The sequence below is a fragment of the Macaca thibetana genome, chromosome 1 (genome assembly GCF_024542745.1).
Source record: "Macaca thibetana thibetana isolate TM-01 chromosome 1, ASM2454274v1, whole genome shotgun sequence".
NCBI classification, from domain to species: Eukaryota; Metazoa; Chordata; class Mammalia; order Primates; family Cercopithecidae; genus Macaca; species Macaca thibetana.
Window position 1 is genome coordinate 214574040 of NC_065578.1, and position 21911 is coordinate 214595950.

Consider the following 21911-nt stretch of genomic DNA (forward strand, 5'->3'; position numbering starts at 1 on the left):
TATGTTGAAGTCCTTTTAATATTTTTAGGGTAGGTTAGCTATAACAAGTTAGTGGTGTGGCCACAAGAAGTGGCAACTCTCCTAAAGGGTCAAAGTGTATGGGCTTTATTTTCCTCACTATCCCAAAGCCCCTGCACTTCACTCTTGTAGGAGCAAAGTTTTTGTTTTAGTTTTGTTTTGCCTACTTTCAATTCTTTGATCTAAACAGTTGCTGAAAACCTAATTTTTGTAAAATTTTTATTATTTGCTATAATTACACTTATTTAGAGTCCTGCTATATACTCTTTTATATCCTAAATCATGGAATATTGTTATCTAATGATGGAAGCTCTGACTTTTGGAGAAAGTCACATGTCATTTATACACATGTCCAGAAAAGTAAAATGAATCTATCTTGGATCAAAAATGAGTTATATTCACAAAAACACTACCTTGAATGGCTTGTAAAATGGTCTGAAGGCAAATCTAAAAGAAGAGTTCTCACACTGCCACCATACTGGAATATATGTCTACCTATAAATCAACTTTGAAGGACAACAGTAATATGATTACATAATTTCTAGTAAGGGCTTAAAATATCTAATCATTAAAATACAGATATAGTATACATGTGGACATTAATCCTTCTATTTGGAATTAGGTCCACAAATGGGTGTTGTGAGGAGAGAATGTTTTAAAATAATGGCTTAAAAATAATAGCCAGTACAGAAAAAAGTTATAATGACTAAAATAAGTTACAGTATAAATGGGTTTAATAAAGATATTTTTTAAATGATTATCTTTTAAAAGGATATTTTACCTCAGTTTTTGTTTATTAAGAGTGGCTTTAAAAAGTCTAAGTTATTTCTAAATTCTCAAGGTTCAGCTACCTCTTATACTGTACTAGGATATCAGTATTATTTATCCATTTCATATAAACAGCCTACTTATTTGTGACTGTTAACCTATATAAATATAAATAAAATGTCTCAACTATGTATTGTCTAGAAGTAAAAGGTCACAGTCATGTCTAAAAAACACATATGCCAGATAACTGCTGATAACTATAATTAAATATTGTAATAGGCTCCAACAAATAATTAGGTAATCACATCATCTCACTGTCCTGAAATGTCTTAGAAGCAAATCAGAAATAAGTATGCAAATACTATTTCTTCATTACTTGATCAGAATGCCAGGACATAAGATATAGATTAAATCAGGGCCAGTCTTGTCATTGACAGAGAAATCACCCATTGCTTATTCAAATTAGTACCTATCACATGCTCGAGTACTAGATGAAGTGTTAGGAGTACAAAAACTCCTAATATAGTAACAGAATGCTCAGATAAACATGTAATCACAATTTGTTCTAAATCATTTTCCTTATAGATAGCTTATTAAATAAAAGTAAGACAGAGTAACATAAATCTATATTCAATTAATTCTAAAATAAACTTAATTGGCAAAACCAATGAGAAAAAACTGATCAGCTGATACATCAATGTACAAATATCAAATTTTACTAATTTTGGCTAAGTTCTATACAAACAAAGTATATATAACTATTTCAAAAATGAACATTCAACCCTAATGTTCATAAAGTCCTAATATTAAAAAAAATATAAACTTGATTAACAGATCCTACCAAATATTTCTAAACCAAAAACCTTTGTTTTATGAGTAACCACTGAGAATACTTTGAAGCACTCCCTTCAGTGATGTGACTGTATTATCCAAGTGGAACATTTGGCTCATACCAACTTAAAATGTCTTTCAGAATCTAGGTATTAATGATAATAGAGAACAGAATTGAACATAGCTTTTCCTTAAATCAAGAAAATGATGGAACTCATCTGCTAGGGAATCCTACTGGTGAACTTAACAAATTTTGTATTTCTAGAAGAAAAAGAAACATGTTTTACAGCATAAATATAAGTTCATAAAACCAATCTGGTTTTGTCAAGAAAATGAAGAAAGACTAATTTGAGCGAGGAAGTTGGACATGGGTGGTGTGGCTTCCTCTTGAGTTTTAAAATTAAATATAACCTTTGAAAAAAGCAGAATGTTTTCTACCATGTAAATATCTACTAGTAGTATAGTAACTGCAGACTGGATTTTCTTTATCATAAAATAGGAAGTTCTGAATGATCAAATCACTTTACCTTTCAACCTTTTCAAGTACACTGGAACATCACTTTTAATGCTTTTAGAATCCTCTTCTGTTCTTTCCCATAGCATTTGAGGAGGGTTGTTTTGTGCTAGCCAGTCAGCGACTTTGTTTTCGGGCGCCATCATTCCTGTTTGAATCCCCGGCAAGTCCTGAGTTCCAGGAGAAGACTTCTTGGACTTGTGGCGCTGATCAGAAGTAAACTTTGTCACATGGTCTCTAATAGTTACCTTCCCTGGGGTACTGTCATCAAATTCAATGGTAAATGAAGCATGCCCTGCACCTGTTATATGGGAACTTGGTGTGTCTTTTGTTGGGATTTCATGAATAGTGCTTTCTGTTATTTGTGATGGTTGCTGGAATTCTTTTGTAGGGATTTCAAAATAACTTGGTTCCCTACAGAAAGGAAAAAGTACTTCTTCATTTGCAGCTGCAGATTGTTCCTCAACTTGCTTGGCATCTATGCTGCACCCTAATGAGAAAAATAAGAGAAAATTCAAAATATTTGATTGCTTCTGGCACTTGAAGCAGTCTGGTAATGGCCATGTGTACTACTCCGTGAGAACTAGAAGGCAGATCACAGTCTGGATGAAAACCAATGGCATTTATATTACAGAACAAATGTCATAGAGAAAAAAGAATCTTGATTATAAACATGCTATTTGATTACCAACAGGGGATGCAAGATAAGCAGCAGCAATGGCAAATGAGAGCAAAGCAGGTAAGAAATGGATCTTGCATGGCTAAGTCCATATTTTTTCCAACTTGGATCTAGAATTCATTAAGGTCCAAAAGAATTAAAATAAAATGTAGATGGAGATGCATGTTCAATGTATACATAAAAAGTGACAGAAAAACTATGAACTTCCTTCTCAAGTCACCAAGATGAGATATGTAGCACATGTAGTGCTTCAAAGGAGAACAGGTACTCAAATGAGAATATAAACATGAAGTAAATATGTAAGTGATCTTCTGGAAGTAATGATTCCACTTACCATTCTTCACCACTACATTCAGAAACATTACTTTCAGAATGACAAAGATATTGCTGAAGTGCGATCCTTGCAAGAAGATACAAACTTTTTATAAAGACTAAAACATGTGGTTTGCAATCCAAGCAGCAGTGTGAAAGAAATAAGGTTAAAATGGGAAATTCAGTTTCCAGACAATGACTCTGGAAGAAAATCAGTTTACTTTTCTATACAGCAGAATATGCAAAAGTGTCAAAAATTCTTGGAGGAAAGCTGAATTGTAAACCTCAGATTAACATTAGTTGGCAGAAGGAGCAAGTAACTCTGGAACACTATCACTAGTCTTCTATCGCCTCAGAGTCTAATACAACAGTCTAAAAACAGATGCATTTATGAATAAAATACATGAATAAAATGCATTTATGAATAAATGAAAATGACAACTAAAATGTTTTTGGCATGTTATTAGGTAGTGCAAATGCAAAAGAAAAAAATTAAAGATGATATTGTCCTGTTGTTGAAGAAGCAAAGCACGTCCATTATCAAGATGAAGAGCAAGTTCAAATGAGGTATATTTCCCTAAAGCTTGAAAATAAACTCTGCTTTTAAACAGATTAATAGAAAAATCATTTACAGACAATTTATTAGGAAAACAAGGCAATACAGGGAGACTAGGCTGTTTCCAAACATTTTCTAAGTAAGTGAAGCATTTGATCTTTTGAAACATCTTTTCAAAGATTAAATTTTAGTGGGATCTGTCAGGTACTATAATTGGTTTCTTGACAGCAGTCTGAATATGAAATAATAAGAAACCTGACTGCTTTTAGGTTACAGAAGAATGATATAGTAACATCCCTTTTCGTAATCAAATGTGTGGGGTAGGGCACTGAAGACAACAAACTCCATTTTCACAATAAACATAGTAATAATAAAGTGTCAAAAAATCTAAACAGAAGGCAAGGAGAACATGTAATATGAAAGATTATAATTTTCACTGTAAAAAATTACCCTTTTAAAATCTACTCAGTTTTCCTATCACTGAACATGAAAGAATAGTATTGGAAAAACTCTACATTATCAGAGAAATAATCATACATTTATATGACACGACCTAAAGTTTTAAAAAAGTTTGATTAAATAAAGAGTTAATTTATCTTTTTCTTAAAAATAAAATGTTCAGCTGGACTTTTGAGTGTTTACTCTGAAGTCATGTTAGTTAAAATTTCCATTAGAATAAAATATTAACTACTCCTCATATATTAATAGTTCATTAATGTTATTTTTCTATTTTTTCAGACAGTGATTTTTTTTAACTATGTACAATGTACTGTACTTGATCATAAACTTGTTCATAAACCTGTCCTCTCTCCCTCCCCCCATACAGATATATACATATAGTTTGTTTTTGCTTTGCTCATCCTTCAGGTGACAGAACAAGGTTAAGATGGTAGTTTCTAATACCATTACACAGAGAGCCAAGTCAAACTGACCCACTACACAGGGAGCCAAATAAAATTGATGTGGCTCAGCTATGAAGCAAGTAACACAAAAAAGCTGGCCAGGGATATAGCACTTATCAACCACTTGTTGCTTATGATTCAAAGGAATATTATCTCAATTTTCCTCCCTTGCAAAAAAAGTTCACATGCTAATATTGACATGTTTCAACATGTTTCATGCATTAAGACAGCTGAGATCAACAACTGCACTGCATTGTTTTGGAGGTTACCATTCCCAAGTTAGTACTACTTCAAACTCGCACTTACTCAAAGCTAGAAACTTGAGACTTACACAAGTTAATAACTAATTCATCTAGAAATCAAGCACCTAACCATGTCAAGCAGCACAACAGAGTGGAAAGGCAGCATGTTATGATCTGATGATCACAACCAGGCAGCCTGTTTCGTGCAAAGCCCAGACAAGATCTGAAATCACATAAATCTTATCTCTAATCAGTCTGCAATCCTCATTTTCCTCATCATAAAGTGAGAAAACAGTATCTTCCCATAAGATTGTTGTGAAGATTTAGTGAGATGAGTATTAAGTGAGATCATGTAAGTTACCCAGAACAAAGCAGATATGCAAATAAATGCTTCTCCCTCAACTTTCAAAAACAGCTGAGAATCAGGAAGACAAAAAGCTAATACCAAAATCTAACTTTAAAAAACCCAAGACAGATATGACAATGCCTATCCTTAAGTATTCATAAACTTTACTAACAGTTAAGATCTTCACTGAGAGATTTTTACTATTTACTCAGACCACATGTAGCAAATCTTGGGCAGGGTACAAAAAGTGAGCATTAAAGACAGACAGACTGCACCAAGTGGTAGAGATAAGATGAAAAACAAGAGCAGACAAATGGCCCCAAAAACATGGTAGTCCAGTACCATTCAGTACATAGGGCAAACAGTCTTATATACTACAGTCTCCTGAGGACATTATTGTAAGGCAATGTCAGTATTATTATATTATTAATATAATTGAGTATTGATATCGATATTGCTCTTGATATACATGAATAATAATAGTGATACTGATATTGATGATTAATGATGATTCTGAGTCATAAGAAGAAGTTTTAAATTATACTGAACCTTCTCTGCTTAAGAAGGTGGTAATGGCCGGGCGCGGTGGCTCAAGCCTGTAATCCCAGCACTTTGGGAGGCCGAGACGGGCGGATCACTAGGTCAGGAAATCGAGACCATCCTGGCTAACATGGTGAAACCCCGTCTCTACTAAAAAGTACAAAAAACTAGCCGGGCGAGGTGGCGGCGCCTGTAGTCCCAGCTACTGGGGAGGCTGAGCCAGGAGAATGGCGGGAACCCGGGAGGCGGAGCTTGCAGTGAGCCGAGATCGCGCCACTGCACTCCAGCCTGGGCGACAGAGCGAGACTCCGTCTCAAAAAAAAAAAAAAAAAAAAAAAAAAAAAAAGAAGGTGGTAATATGGGTAATGAATTTAATAGAAACTTAGGAAATGGTTAAACTTTAAAAAAAACTATCAACTGTAAAAGTAAAGTTCAATTATCTGGAAAATTCATTATGTGGAAAGACTCATTTCCCTAAAGATGATAAAAACAGATGAGGTGTGGTTCAACTACACTTGAGAAGTGCCTAATAGAAAAACTATGAGGAGTCTTCTAATCAACACAGAAAAATAAAGCACCTTTCCTCCCTCAGAACACTGACAGAACATATTCTGGAATTTAGAAATTTAACATTCATCTATCTTCAAAACTCATTTTGTTATACCAAATTAAACTAAATAATATAGTAAATACTTGTTTAGACTAATATTATATTATTAACCTCAATTACTACATTTAAAAAATTATTTAATGACTATGCTGTAATTAATTCCATATATCTACACCAGAAAAGCAATTGGTGATAATCTGCTTATGCTCTTAAGGTACTTTATGACTGTGTTACCTTAACACAATGTATTATAAGGGATACTTATACTTCATCCAGAATAAATGTTCTTTTCATTCTTCTGTACTAAATTCAATGAAATATTAAACTTATTTGAGATGACAAGGACTATAATTATAACAGCTCATTCTGCTTAAGACATCCATCAAACCTAGTCTGTTCAAGTATGTCAAATTAAGAAGACCTGAGAAGCTCCTTTTGCTTAGAAGGAGCTACAACTTGAACATTTCCAAATTTAGTTTCACTGGATTAAAAATCAATATAAGAGAGCCAAAAATCTACGATGCCCAGTTGTACATGCCATTTCAAAATGTGTGCAACAGTCAAAGGCCTTTAATTATAACCTAAATTAATTGTTGAGACCAAGTTAGGAGGTAGAAAAGCATAGCTGTAAATAAATTGAGGACAAATTTTCTGTCTTAATACGATTAAAAATAGTCACACAATTTCTGAGAACGAAATTGCTCTAAAGTAAATATCTGCTTAAACCAGGGCTTTTAAAACCATATGGCAAGTCTTCCAGAGTTTCTGGATATATATGAACCCTCAGAGAGGGACGTTAAAAATTACTAGGTAGCAAACACACTATTATACTTTCTGGAATGTAACTCTAAAAATTAATAACTAAGAAGCAAATCCCTTTTTGCTTTCACTAAGAGTATGCTTACAGGGTAAATTATGAAACTAATCACGTATACTCCACAATTTGAAACTTAAAAAAGAACGTTTAAATTTTTAAAAATACCTTAATTTCAAAATGATCAAATTAAAGAACACTTGATATACATTTCAAATCCGATTCTACAATTTCTGCTGGCGTCAAATTATTTCAAGACAGTAATCTATTTCCCTCATCCTATAGTTTAAAAAGCTGCAAATGATAAACCTGAAACAGTAATATCCTCATACTAACATAAGAAAGCAAGTGAGAGTCTCTTAAGGCTATTACTAATCAGACAGGGCACTTTAAGGAATTTGACACAAGACATAAATCACTGAATTATTACTCAAAAAGAATGCCAAGATTATGAGACAGCTTTTGTTCATCGAGCAGAAAGAGCACACAAGCTGAGAATTCAGTTACATTCATAGAGATGAAAGTACTGCTGGATGCTTCACATTTGAAATTTATTTTATTATGCTGAGCTATGAGGGATCAATTTGTATGGCTATTTGATTTTGGAGTGTTTAAGTATCTGTACCCTATGAAGTATACGCTTTTAGAGTGGTTGTGTTTACAAGAATAATGATGGCTGAAATATTAAAACTTCTTCTGCTTAAGAGCATGGACTCCGGAGTCAGGCAATCTAAGTTCAAATCCCAGCTCCATTATTTGTAGTTGGGTGACTCTGACAAGTAAATTAATTTCAGTATGCCTTAGTTTCTTTATCTACAAAATCACAGTAACTACACCTTTAAATACTCCTGTGATGATTAAATAATTAAATGCATACAAAGCACTTAGAAGAATGTCTGGATAAAGTAAACACTATTGCAGTGTTAGCTATTACTGTAAATCATGGTTATGCCTGCTGTATAAAGATTACATATACACTTCATTGTATGTTAGAAGTTATGTGCTTCAGATTTCAAAAGCTGTTTTGTGTGTGACAGGGGAGGGCTAAAAATGTTAATGGCAAGATAAAAATTAGTGATTTTCAGAGTTCGGTGATAATTCTATTCAGCTATGTTTTCTTAATCACCTAATTGGGAAATCTTTTCCCCTCTCAGTAATAGGTGGCTCTAGGGCACAATGACAGTATATTATGTGGTACTTGAATAAGACATGTATAGTTTAGTTGTGGGGAGGAGGCATACACACAACATACTGAATGAAACTGTAAGGTATTGATGATAAATATACAGACATCATTTAGAATGTATCTCTTTATCATCTAATGTATGTGTGTATTTATGTTTGTGGGAAAAGAGCAGGCAGGAATTAGCATAATTTATAGGGGATGCACTGGGAGAGAACACTCAAAAAACTGGTAATGGGACGTAAACACTCAAACAACTGGTAAAGCGACCATGGAAATTGGGACAAAATTAGAAAACTTTGACATAGAAAACTTAGTTTAAAATCTATTTGGCAGGCAAAAGACAGTCATTGTAGTTTCTTAAGCAAAGAAAATAAACAGCAATTTAAATGTACTATACAAAATAAACTGCAGGAGGGTTGAAACCAGGAGGTTGGTAGCCCACTCATGACTCAGGACGGGGGGCAGTGTGGGGAAAGCAACAGACCTACAGACCTAAGGATTACACAAACAAGGTGAAGGGAAGGGAACACACAAAATTTACAAATAAAGCAGACATCCTTGGTTTTCTTTCCATATCCTTTCCCTGTTCTTTCCTCCTCAAAGGACTCCAAAAGTCTCTGATATCCACTCTTTCCCGACACAGATCATGTGGCTTGGGGGAAAACTAACACCACACACAGCTTCAAGGTGGGCAAGACTGGTTTAAGGATAATCTAACTTGCCTTGCCAGGGACTGGTTCAGAAATAAGCAGGTGACCCTCTCCTGAACCTGTGAGAGGTCAATGAGATGAGAGAGATGTTGAGAACTTTTGCCAAAGTTCTTCCAAATTCTGGAAGGTCTTCCGGAAGTAACATTTTCGCTTTTCTGTTGCATATGATCAAAGCAGCATGTACCCCTTGCTGCTACTGGCAGGCAGCCTATGAGAGTGAGGGTAAACTCCTCAGTCTGCAACCACTATGAAGAGCAAGACTGAGAGGCAGAGAGAAGCTAGCTAGCTGATGACGACATTGCTGAGATGCTGAAGTAAACAACCCTGATGGGGTTCAGTTATGTGAGCCAGGAAATTTCTTTCCTGTTTGTCTCAGGCAGCATTTGTTATTTACATCTGAAAGCGTGCAAAGTAATACTGTTTCTGCGCATGGGCATGATGAAAACTGCTGGTGACAGAAACAAATAAAGCTGGGATGGGAATTTATTTGCAAAGTTGACAAATTCGGCCTTGGGCACCGTAAGATCAAGTTGACAATGCTTGCTTTCTTAGACTTGTATCCATTAGAGCATACCTAAAGAACCAATGTTCTCATTCTCCAGCTAAGAAAAATGTACTATTTATTTTGTAGAATTAGGGTGAAAAGTAGAAAATTGAAAAGAGTTCTCATGAAATTTATCCTTGTTTCAGAGCCAGACTTAGTCTTCCATACTGAGCCCAGGTGCCTGTTTAAGTACAGGATTTTAAGATCCAGTTCTGGATCCTTATCTGCTGTTATCTCAAAAACTGGCTGCTCCATCTTTCTGTTCTCACGTCTTTGCAAGGTCCTTATGTGGCAACTGACACCTCCATTTATTTCCTGGAAGTCTTGATTTTCTGGTTTATGGACTGAACCACTCCATTAACAGTATCAGAAATATCAAACATACGTTACTTGACTATTACTCTGAGAATCTGACCCAGAACTATTTTTTCATGCTGGCTGCCAAACTCAACTAATCCTGTTGCTGCCATTTCTCATCACAATGAGCACACTGAGGTTTTGAAGAATTTGTAATTTCATATCACATTTCTGAACAAAGTGGAAATTGCTCAATTAAAAATATGACTAAGCTGGACATGAAATGGTGTGTACCATAATCTCAGCTCCTCAGGAGGCTGAGGTGGGAAGATGGCTTAAGTCCAGGAGTTCAAGACTAGCCTGGGCAACGCAGTGCGATCCCATCTCAAAGAATAAATTAACTAATTTATTTTAAAAATATGATTACATGCTGGGGATCTAATAAAACACAAAATTAGTGCCCACTATTTTGGTCTAATTGATATATTTTAATAATTATTCTTATATACTTAAAATGCCTAGTTACATCATTAATCTGCTTTCCAAATCTTAACATCTCCTTTCAACTGTAAAAAATATTTTAAAGGTGCTTTATAAAGATATTAAAATTAATACTTTGCTTATAATCACTCATAATTTTAAATTTTACATTAAAATAACAAGGCCATTAAAACATTCATCAATTAAAAAACATCAAATTATAGAATACTAGCGCATCTCTTTTCATGGTAGACAGCTGTTTGCTTAGATTACAGATGCTTCCCAAAATATCCATTTAATGTCACAGTGATTGAGATTTTTTACCTGATGTTCCAGCTTCATGATTTTTTTCTTCAGGTTTGCCATTTGTCTTGAAAGCTCTTTTTTCATCCACCTCATCATCCCCCCACCATGACGGCTGCCCATATAATGGAGTACCACGGGGCATGGCAGAAATATCTGGAAAGAGGTGGGAAAAATCTGTCTAGAGCAGATGAAACAGAAAAAAATACGCTTTCGCAGAATGCTAGAACTGCCTGGTTGATTACTTAAATTAAAAAGCAAAGTACAGTCTTGATAGCTAAAATGTAATCTATCCTGAATAGCTTTGTATTTGTGATAAGATCTTATCCAATGTTGGACATAACTAAATAAATACTATTTCCACTGGGTGGTATCTAAGTCAAACAACGTGCTACATATCCCAGTAGCTTTTTCTTCAAGTGTTATGACTTGTTTGGTATATAACTGAACCACTTGTAACAAATGGCATTTTACTTGAATTTAGACAGAAAGTGACCTCAGAAGAACAAGTTTGTTGAAACTAGGCAATAATTAACTAGGGAAGAACAAAACCAGTCTGATCAGAAATGGCTCGTTAAGGTTAAATGTAAAAGACAAAGCTAAAGTAAATGTTGGCATGAGCACCCATTTTCTAATTTTTTTCAAGCCCAAGGGCACACAAACTAGTTCTTAACAGAACTAACATATTTTTGTTTGAGCAAATGTAGTAATGCCTATCCATTTAAAAACTTGTTTCTGTTTGAATGGGATTATTTATGTGAGGCATTTTATAACATTCCGAGAATTATAAATTATTATATGATGATACAGCTACATTTGATTTTTAAAAATTTCCTTTTAATTCATTTTTGTTGTTATGCTGCAGAAGAAAATGCAGACAAACATGAAATAATAAAAATACTGTAAGGTAACCCTCTGAATCTGTAGGTATTCTGCATCCATGGGTTCAATTAGCTGCAGATGAAAAATGCTTTGGGGAAAAAAATTCCACTAAGTTCCAAAATGCAAGACTTAAATTTGCCTTATGCCAAGTACTACTACACAAATGAAGTGATGTGTATGCATTGTATTAGGTATTAAAGTGATCTAGAGATGATTTAAAGTATACAGGAGGAGACGTGCATAAGTTATGTGCAAATACTACGCCATGTTACATAAGGAACTTCAGTATCATGAATTCTGGTATTCATGGGAGTTTTGTCCTGAAACCAGCCCCCATGGATACTGGAGGATGACTATATTTACTTCCCTTAAACATTTAAACATATTAAGCACACCTATATACAACTGCCATATATAATTATGTGTTTTATAATGTTTCCTAATGAAAGCACTGGCAGCATTAAAACACACTCTGAAATTATCACTATTATACATTATTTTTATATGGACATGGCCAACTTTCTGAGAACAAAGCATGCAGTGTCTTCAAGATCAAGTATAAAGACGGTCTTCAGAGAGAGGCCAGCTTACCCATGGCTTTCTCCTCGGATTTCAGTGCTTCGGTAGCTTTGTGCTGTACTTCAATGGCAGCGTCTGCTCCCTTTGAATCTATGCTTTTGGCACTTGCAGATTTGGATAATTCTGATTCTGAAGATTTTTGCGACAACTGAAGCTGAATGGTAAACTTCTCATGCTGTAAAACATTTAAAAATGGAAGTGAAACATCAAGAAGTAAAATCAACCATAGTGAATAGTAGATTTGCAAAAGAAGTTAAGTAAAAACTGTTACCTTAAGAGCTTCTTCGGGGACCCTCATTTCTCCTTGTACTACAGTGAAAAGATTTGTATGTAAACGGGGCTAAGGAAGAATATAACCTCAAATTTCTTGTAATTGAGCTAAAAATGATCATCAAATGTAATTTGGAAATTGTTCTATTTCAACAGGCAATTACAGCAGAATTATTATATTTCCCCTGAATAGTTAAATCTTAAAATATGCTCACAAATATAAACATTTTCATTTAAACATACTAAAAACCTTAAGATCCAGCAAGTTTTCTAATTTTAAGTAAACGTGGCCCTCAAGAAGCAAACAACTGGGTAATTAATCAGAGCACAGAGACATTTTCAATTTTCACTAACAATAATAGAACTACAATGAAGAAAATTATGTGAAAACATATACATAAGAAAACATGCATCAAATTATATTGATAGCTAATCACAAAAATGTAAGGAAATATCTCATCGAGGATTAATCAACAGCAATTCCTAAAAGAATTTGATTACTCAAACTTCATAAGCATTGATAAAAATATAGTTCCCTTTGCAAGTACAAAAGAAATGCTATAATTAGGGTCCTTACAGCGACCACAGCCATGACTGTTCTCCATGAACTGCAATCAAGGTCCTATTACATTATCAAACAATGGATTCTATACCAAGATTAGATTAGAACCAAGTGCTAGATATAATGAATGCCTTCATTATTAAGCCAAAAAGAACAATGCCTCTGTATATTAAAAAGATCTATTCACTAAAGAGTAGAGGTCACATTTCCCACCATTACTTAACTCTGTAATGAAAGGACTTTTATAACCATGTACTAAATTCTATTCTTTGCCAGTTCAGAGCACTTATGACTTCAAGGGTAGAAAGCTGTAACTATCATGACTACTTGGGGAGAAAAAGATGACTTCCCAAGCATAAGGGAAGTGGGAAACTTGTGAGTATTTACTCTAGGTTTCTACTTGTTAAAATAATAAAAATTCAGAATTGTAAATATACAGAGTTTTGGGAAATATTCTGTTCAATTCTATTAATCCTTCCGTTTCATAAATACAGAACTTGGGCAGTGGACGGACAGAAACCAAAACAAGAGTCTAGTCAACCGAATCCCAGGCCAGGGCTCTCCTATTAATCTACATTGCTTTTTCCCATAGCCTTGAAATATTAAAATTTTCCTTTTTGTCACATTCATACACTGGCATATATTTGCTGGTACATATGGAAATACACATCTCATAACTAAGTATATTTAATAAAAGATAATGTCTAAATTGCAAACATATGGAATCAATCTAAATGCCCATCAACTGATAAGTGGATTAAGAAAATGTGGTATATATATACCGTGGAATACTACTCAGCCATAAAAAAGAATGAAATAGTGTCTTTTGCAGCAACTTGTATGGAACTGAAGGCTATTACTCGAAGTAAAGTAACTCAGGAATCAAAAACCCAAATACCGCATGTCCTCACTTCCAAGTGGGACCTCAGCTATGGGTACACAAAGGCATATAGAGTGGTATAATAGACACTGGATAATCAGAAGTGGGGAAGTCGGAAGCGGGATGAGGGATGAAAAACTACCTATTGAGGTACAATGTATACTACTCAGGTGGCAGGTGCACTAAAATCCCAGACTTCACCACTGTACAATTCATCCATGTATCCAAAACCTCACTTGTACCTCTAAAGCTATTGAAATTTCTTTAAAAAGACAAAAAATGTGATTAAGCTATTATAAGAAAAAACCTAGAGTTTGGTAAGTATACATACATTCACATATTTATATAATATATAATATGAATTTTATATAAACACGTATATATAATGTAGAAAAACACTGGCACGACTACTGCAGATATTATTGAAGTTTTTCATTCTCTTCTGAAAATTGCTCTTTATCTAATGTCGTTACAGATGTGAGTTCCCTGAAGCAATATTATGGTAAAAACTTTGCTTTAAATATAATAATAATATGGTCTAGTAACTTTGTTTTATCCCCCAAAAACTCATAAACAGCTAGAGAAAATTCATAGCATTCCTACTTTTTTTTTTTTATGGGAAAAGGCATTAAAAAGTGACAATCATTACCGTTTTTTCCATGGAAAACACAAGTGATTTCAGCCTGTTGTGAGGGTTTTCGGGTGCTTCAGGCTTACCTCCTGGGAGTGCCCAAAGGCAATCTCCCAGGGCCCATCTAAGGTATCCTCTTTAAACCTAGACACGCTTCAGGTCATGGAGAGCTTGAGAGGAGTCATCCTTCTAAAGTTCAAACATTTTACCTTCCAAAAAGGTTTCTGTGTGTGGAAACGAAGAAGACCTCAAGAAGCCTCATTTGGGTCATTAACTCATCCGGGAACTCTGGCGTAACGGTGAGATCCGGAGACTGCTCTAGCCCCAGCTTTTGACAAACTGAGGTACAATAACTTATGGTATCAGTAAGCTATAAAAAGTTTGAATTCTTATTTATTAAAAATCATAATTTGATAGGTTATTTCCCCATTTCTTTATATAAGACTATGACTGCTATTCTAAGCCATCCCCCTGTATTGACCTAAGTCAATTTATTCAAGAAATGTTTATCTAAAAGTAGGACTGTGGACACTCCCCTGAACACTAGTAATGTGTTCTTAGATATGGTTCCTCCCACTCTTTTATTTTAATGACAAGATTAAAAACAGAGCAAAATTTTAAACAGCGTTAGTCATTCCAAGGAGTATGACCTAAAATATGAAGTGTCAGATATCACTGTAAACATGTCTTTCAAAAATCATGTCAGATAAGTAAGAATACTTGAATAAAATTATTTTATACAAGGAAAGATCAGAAAAACCTATTTTTCAAAACTAATATATTTTATACATGTGATTTAAAAAAAATGTAATAAGGCTATCCCTAGAAATTCTTGAGTTACCCAAAACTGTTTCCTTTTCATTAAAAATATGGAAATTTTCCCTCATTTAACAATAATTGATAATAAAACATACAATTATGCTAAATTAGAGTCCACAGAGTATTAGTAAGGTACGTCCTAGGAGACAATAAGAGTTTAAAAGAAAGTTAAGAGCAGGAAATTTTCTAAGGAGAAAATTTTATCTATTTGTTTAATTTTGCCTATACCTTCAGAAAAATGTATCATTTTATTTTAGGAGATGACTATCTTTCCAACTTGTACAAGACCCTGTTCTTTAAAAACACAGTTTTCAAACAACTGATTTAAACTTCTCTATCACTTCATTCTTTCATCCAAAAAACCTCATTTCCATTAATTTTAAAAATTTAGTTCTTTTAAGCTTTGAGAAATGTCCTCTATTTTTGAAATTTGAAAAATATTAACATGTCCATGTTTTGTTATGGATATCAACCACATAAATAAGGAAAAATCTTAACTTCTCTTAATGAAAGTGCTTAATTTTTGCTTACGTTTAACTTCCCCTTGATCATTTCAGCAGCCATTATCTGGACAGCCCACCAAACAGTGGTACATATAGTGCTGGAAGTACAGATTAATTATAGTTTTAGACGCTATGACATGTGTTGGAGTTTTCTTTAACCTGGTTTCCAATATGATTAACCCAATCATTTTGTGGGCCATTATGCAGGAATATAAAACTTCTTTGGGAAAATATATAAATCACAATTTTAAAATACAAGGTACTGGGTTCTTACTTATGATGACTTATACTATTAAAATGATGAGGCGGTGGATCTTGTGATTCAAGATATTTAAGTAATGTGTAAATAATTTCCCATGAAATGTGGAAACCATACTGTACACTGCTTTTCCTCCTAGCACATTAGTGGTTTCTTCTTAGTCTCTTTTACTGGTTCCTAATCTCACCCATCTCTTAATATTGGGAATGTACCAGGTGTCAGTCCTTGAACCTCTTATCAATCTATATTCAGTCCCTTAATGGTCTCATTCAGTCTTATGGTTTTAAATATTATTTATATAATAAAAATCCCCATTCACATCTTTAGCTTCTACTTCACCCCTGTATACAACCTTACATTCAACATGCCCCAAATCAACTTCTTAAACTTCTGGATAAGATGGAGTAAAAAGAATTGGATTTATTCTCCTACATTAAACAACTAAAAGATGGGTAAAACACATGACACAATGTTTTACAAGACAATTGGCTTCAGGCAACAAAAGACAATGATCTCTGAGAGAAGGGCAACAAAGCAAGAGTCCAATCACTGCCCCAACTCACTGCCCTGTGAAAGTTTCTAGGTCACACTGCGAGGAAGAATAATCCAGACAGAGCCTGGCAGACTCCCTGAGTTGTGGTGGAAATGAAGTCAACAGTCCAAGCAAATCAACATTACCGGAATTCACAGGACTGAGTACTGAAGAGAAGCCTGCACAGAAAGAGAATTCCAGACATATTCAGTCTCTGGAAAACAATATTAGAGATAATAGTACCCAGTGCCCACACAGGGCCAGGAGTACTACCTACTCCCAACAGCCAGACTGTAAAACCTCATGCATTATTCATGAGTCACTGGGTAGAGCACAAGTCAGCAAACTTTTTCTGTAAAGGGCCAGATAGTAAATCTTTCAGGTTTTTCAGGCCATATGATCTCTGCTTCAGCTACTCAACTCTGCAGTGCAAAACAGCCTGAGGGCCAGATTTGGTCAATGGGTTTACTGACCCCCTCCCATAGAACATACAGAAAGGTCTTGCCTCAGTTGTTGGTAATAATTAGCCCAGAATAATCTTAGAAGCCTAATAAATCTTAAAGACCCAAAGTGATAAAACTGTTTCCAAGTAACTTGTATTCCAGAACAATGCTCAAATAATATTGATACAAATACTAAAATATGCATATAACACTCAGCAAAGTAAATTCACAATGCCTGCCATCCAATAAAAAATTACTGTGAGTGTAAAAATTAATCAATGGAAATCAACCCAGAAGAGATGAACAAACTTTAAAATAAATAATGGTGGAGATTTTTTCTAAATTTGATTGAAACTATAAAGCCACAGGATTTTAGAAGGTCAACAAACCCCAAGAGGGTAATAAAAAGCAACAAACAAAAAGAAGAAAGAAGGAAGAAAAAAGAAAGAAGAAAGCTACACCAAGACACATCATAATCAAACAGTTCAAAGCCAGGGACAAAGGAAAATAATGTGAGTGAGAATACAGTGGAGCAACATCTTTAAAGTGCTAAAAATAAGAAAAAGCCAACCCAGAATTCCATACCCAGCAATAATATCTTTTTTTTTTTTTTTTTTTTTTTTTTGGGATACAGTCTCACTCTGTTGCCCAGGCTGGAGTGCAATGGCGTGATCTTGGCTCACTGCAACCTCTGTCTTCTGGGTTCAAGCGATTCTCCTGCCTCAGCCTCCCGAGTAGCTGGGATTACAGGCGCGTGCCGCCACACCTGGCTAATTTTTGTATTTTTAGTAGAGATGGGGTTTCACCATGTTTGCCAGGCTGATCTCAAACCCCCAACTTCATGATCCGCCCGCCTCGACCTCCCAAAGTGCTGGAATTATAGGCATGAGCCACCGTGCCCAACCAATAGTATCTTTCAATAACTAAGGTGAAACACTTTTCTAGACATATAAAAGCTGACAGAATTCATCACCAGCAAAGCCATAGTACAAGAAATGTTGAAGGAAGTCCGACAGGTAGAAACAAACTGACATATGAAAATATGGATCTATACAAAGGGATGAAGAGTACCAGAAACTGAAGCTTCATGGGTATAAGACATAAGTACAAAGGGTATAAAAAATGTATTTCAAAATACATATTTTAATTATTTAAACTTCTTTAAATGACAATTGACTTTTTACTAATAACAATGTAGTATGAGTAGGACAAAAGAAAGTATACTGCTTTTTCTTTTTTTTTTTTGAGACAGAGTCTCACTCTGTCGCCCAGGCTGGAGTGCAGTGGCGCAATCTCCACTCACTGCAAGCTCCGCCTCCCGGTTCACGCCATTCTCCTGCCTCAGCCTCCCGTGTAGCTGGGACTAGAGGCACCCGCCACAACGCCTGGCTAATTTTTCGTATTTTTAGTACAGACGGGGGTTTCACCGTGTTAGCCAGGATGGTCTTGATCTCCTGACCTCGTGATCCGCCCGCCTCGGCCTCCCAAAGTTCTGGGATTACAGGCGTGAGCCACCATGCTCAGCCCCAAAAGTATACTGTTGTAACGTCCTTGCATAATATGTAAAGTGGTATAAATGTCACTTGAAGATAAAACTTGAAATTAAAGACAAATTTTAAGTCCTAAAGCTACCACTAAAACAACAACAAAAAATTATTGCTAACAAGCCAACAAAGGAGATAAAATGAAATAATAAAAACTATTCAAATAACTCAAATGAAATCAGAAATGGAGAAAAAGAAAACATAAAACTAATGGGCCAAACAGCATACAAATTTCAAGATGATACATTTAAACCTAACCACAGCAATTATCACATTAAATGTGAATGGCCTAAATCACCAAATAAAGGCAGAAATTATCATATCAGATAAAAAAGTAAGAACTACATGCTGCCTACTTTATATGTAAAGACAAACAGGGTAAAAGTTAAAAAATGTAAATAGACAAAAGAAAGCTAGAACAACTATGATATTAAGACAAACCAGATTTCAGAGCAAAGAATCTTATTATGGATAAAGTAGATCATTTCATAGCGATACAGGGGACAATTCATCAAGAGAACATAATGATCCCAGTTGTCTGTACAACTCATAAAAGAGCTGCAAGTGACAAAGCAAAAAGTTCTGCAAGAAGGAGGGGCTAACTTGGAATTATAGCCTGAGATTTCAATACCCCCTTCTTATTAATTGAAAGAGTAAGAAGACAATAGATCAGTAAAATACAGCAGACCTGAACACCCACCAAGCCAACCTGGCCTAACTAACATTTATAGAACATTCCAACCCCCAAAGAGCAGAATGCATATCCTTTTTAAGTACATATGGAACATTTACCAAGATAGAACATATTCTGGGTCACTGAACAAGTCTCAATGAATTCAAAAGGATTTGAGACATACAAAGTATGTTCTCTGCGCAAAATGGAATTAGAAATCAGTAACAGAAATATAGCGGAAAACTCCCCAAATATTTGGAAACTAAACAAACATATCTATGACTCAAAGAAAAAATCAAAAGGGAAATTAGAAATATTAAAGTAGAAATTGGGGTAAAATTGATAGCTCTAAACACCAGAACGAGAAAAGAAAGGTCTCAACTGAATGGCCTCAGCTCCTATCTAGGAGAAAGTTTAGAATAAAGATAACAGAAATCAAATAGAAAACAGAAAAATTGTGAAAACCTGGTTAAGCCTAGAGCTGGTATTTTGAGATGATTCTTCCCATATTCTCCACAAAACCTGCTCTGCTACTGAGTTCTCTATCAGTTATTAAAATGATGCCTTCCTCTTTCATATTGCTTAGGCCTAAATTCTGGTTCATCCTTGACTCTTTCTCTTACTCTACATCCAATCTAATCAGAAAATTTTATTGGCTCCATCTTCAAAATACACACTGAATCATTTCTACCTCCAGATATATCACCCTGGTCCAGACCTCCTTTATTGTTCACCAGAACTACTGCAGTAGCCTCCTAACTGGTCTCTCTTTTCATACGCCTGCCCACTTCACCCTTAGTTTTCTTTGAACAAGAGTAGCCAGAGATCTTTTTACACATATGTCACTTATCACTCCTCTGATAAAAAAAAAAAACCAAACCTCCAAAGACTACCCATTTCACTCAGAATAAGTCAAAATCCGTATAATATCCTATGACAACTGATATATTCTGACCCCTAATATATGCAAGTTCTTTGCTGGCTCCGACCACGCTGGCTTTTCAACGCTATCCTCCAATACGTCGAACGTGTCTCTGCTTCAAGCCCTGTGCACTGTACGCTCATCTGTTCGCAGGCCAGTTTCTCCGCATGTCCACGTGGCTAACTTCTTCACTTTCTCCGCATCGTTGCCCCAGTGCTGGCTTCTCACTGAGGTCTTCATGAATATTCTTTTCAAAACTCTAACTTCCCACTTAGCAACACTAGCGCTCTGCCTCCCCCTTTCACACGCTTTTCCACAGAACTTACCATCCTCTAATACCCTCACTCTTAGTGTGTGTTGTCAGTCCCTTCAATCCCATTAAAGTGTAGGCTACAGGAGGACAGTGACTATGATCTATGTTATTCACAATTATATTCCCCCAAACCACTGGGACTATGCCTGGAACATAAGGGACATTTAATAAATAATTAGAAAACGAATAAACTTAGGTTTCCTTATCAGCCTCATTTTTGGCTACCTGAAGATGACCACTTTCTGGTTTTTCTTGATTACTGCAGCATTTTAGTACTCCTCATGAGTTTACTGTCATTTTTAAAGCTTGTATATTTCACTGAGTATGTGTTTCTCCAAATCATTTATTTCTCCAGTTAGAAAAGAGACTTATGTTGCCTAATTCTAGTCTCAATCCATGTTAAATTGCTCCTTCTAGTGCTGTAGCATTTTATTTTATTTTATTTATTTGAGACAGAGTTTCGCTCTGTCAACCAGGCTGGAATGCAGTGGCACAATCTCGTCTCACTGCAACCTCCGCCTCCAAGTTGAAGCAATTCTCCCTGCCTCAGCCTCCCAAGTGGCTGGGATTACAGGTGCCCGCCACCACGCCCAGCTGATTTTTGTATTTTTCGGTAGCGATGGGATTTCGCCGTGTTAGCCAGGCTGGTCTTGAACCCCTAACCTCAGGTGATCCGCCTGCTTTGGCCTCACAAAGTGCTGGGATTACAGGTGTGAGCTACCGTGCCCGGCCTGCTGTAGCATTTTAATTAAAATCGTTTTTCACTCCAAAGTATAGCAGTTTATAGATTGCCTATTAAGATTAATTTTAATTAGAATAAAGTACAAAAATGTCTTCTAACTAGTATAGCTAAATACAGACACAAGTAAATAAAATCTGCTTTTAAAATTACATATATAATATGATTTCTGCCACTATAACAGATCCTATTTTAAAATAATAAAATTATATGAGCCTCCTCTGGGCATCCAGACAGTAGTTATGGCTCAACATTAAGTGTACAACCCTAAGAAAGTCTTTGGGACAAAACATTTGTCCCAACAATTTTAGACAGACATATTATGACCTGGTATGTAAGAGAAAAATGTCAGTTTGCTGTTAAGAAAATGGTATACTATGTATAAAAGCATGAGGTTTCTTCCTCAATAGTTTCTTCTTGATATAAAATTCAAAGTTAACTTTACAGAGTTTTACTAAAACTTGAATTTCCTAGTATTTTCTCATGATTCAAAACAGTTGATGCCAAATGGATTAAAGGAGGTACCTAAATTCAAAATACACTTCTATTTGTTCTTGATGAAACTTAGGCTGGTAGAAAATGACAACCATTCATTAAGGCTTTAATGCTAATTCTTAATTATTTCACTGACGCATATTTTTTTAAAGACTTAAAATATACACAAGTATTACTATTTAATGGTTTGGCTTTTTGTATATTCCTTTGGCT

General features: G+C 35.1%; 1 protein-coding gene across 14 annotated transcripts in view; it reads right to left on the bottom strand.

Moving 5' to 3' along the window:
- The window catches only part of CEP170 (centrosomal protein 170), a 129066-nt gene that overhangs the window by 65362 nt on the left and 41793 nt on the right, over positions 1-21911 (bottom strand). For all 14 annotated transcript variants that reach the window (XM_050771371.1, XM_050771361.1, XM_050771353.1 and 11 more), the window contains 4 exons: positions 12385-12440; positions 12126-12288; positions 10674-10808; positions 2145-2621 (listed from right to left, as the gene is read on the bottom strand). In XM_050771371.1, coding sequence (XP_050627328.1) covers positions 2145-2621; positions 10674-10808; positions 12126-12288; positions 12385-12440 — 831 coding nt within the window. The remainder of the gene's footprint in view (positions 1-2144; positions 2622-10673; positions 10809-12125; positions 12289-12384; positions 12441-21911) is intronic.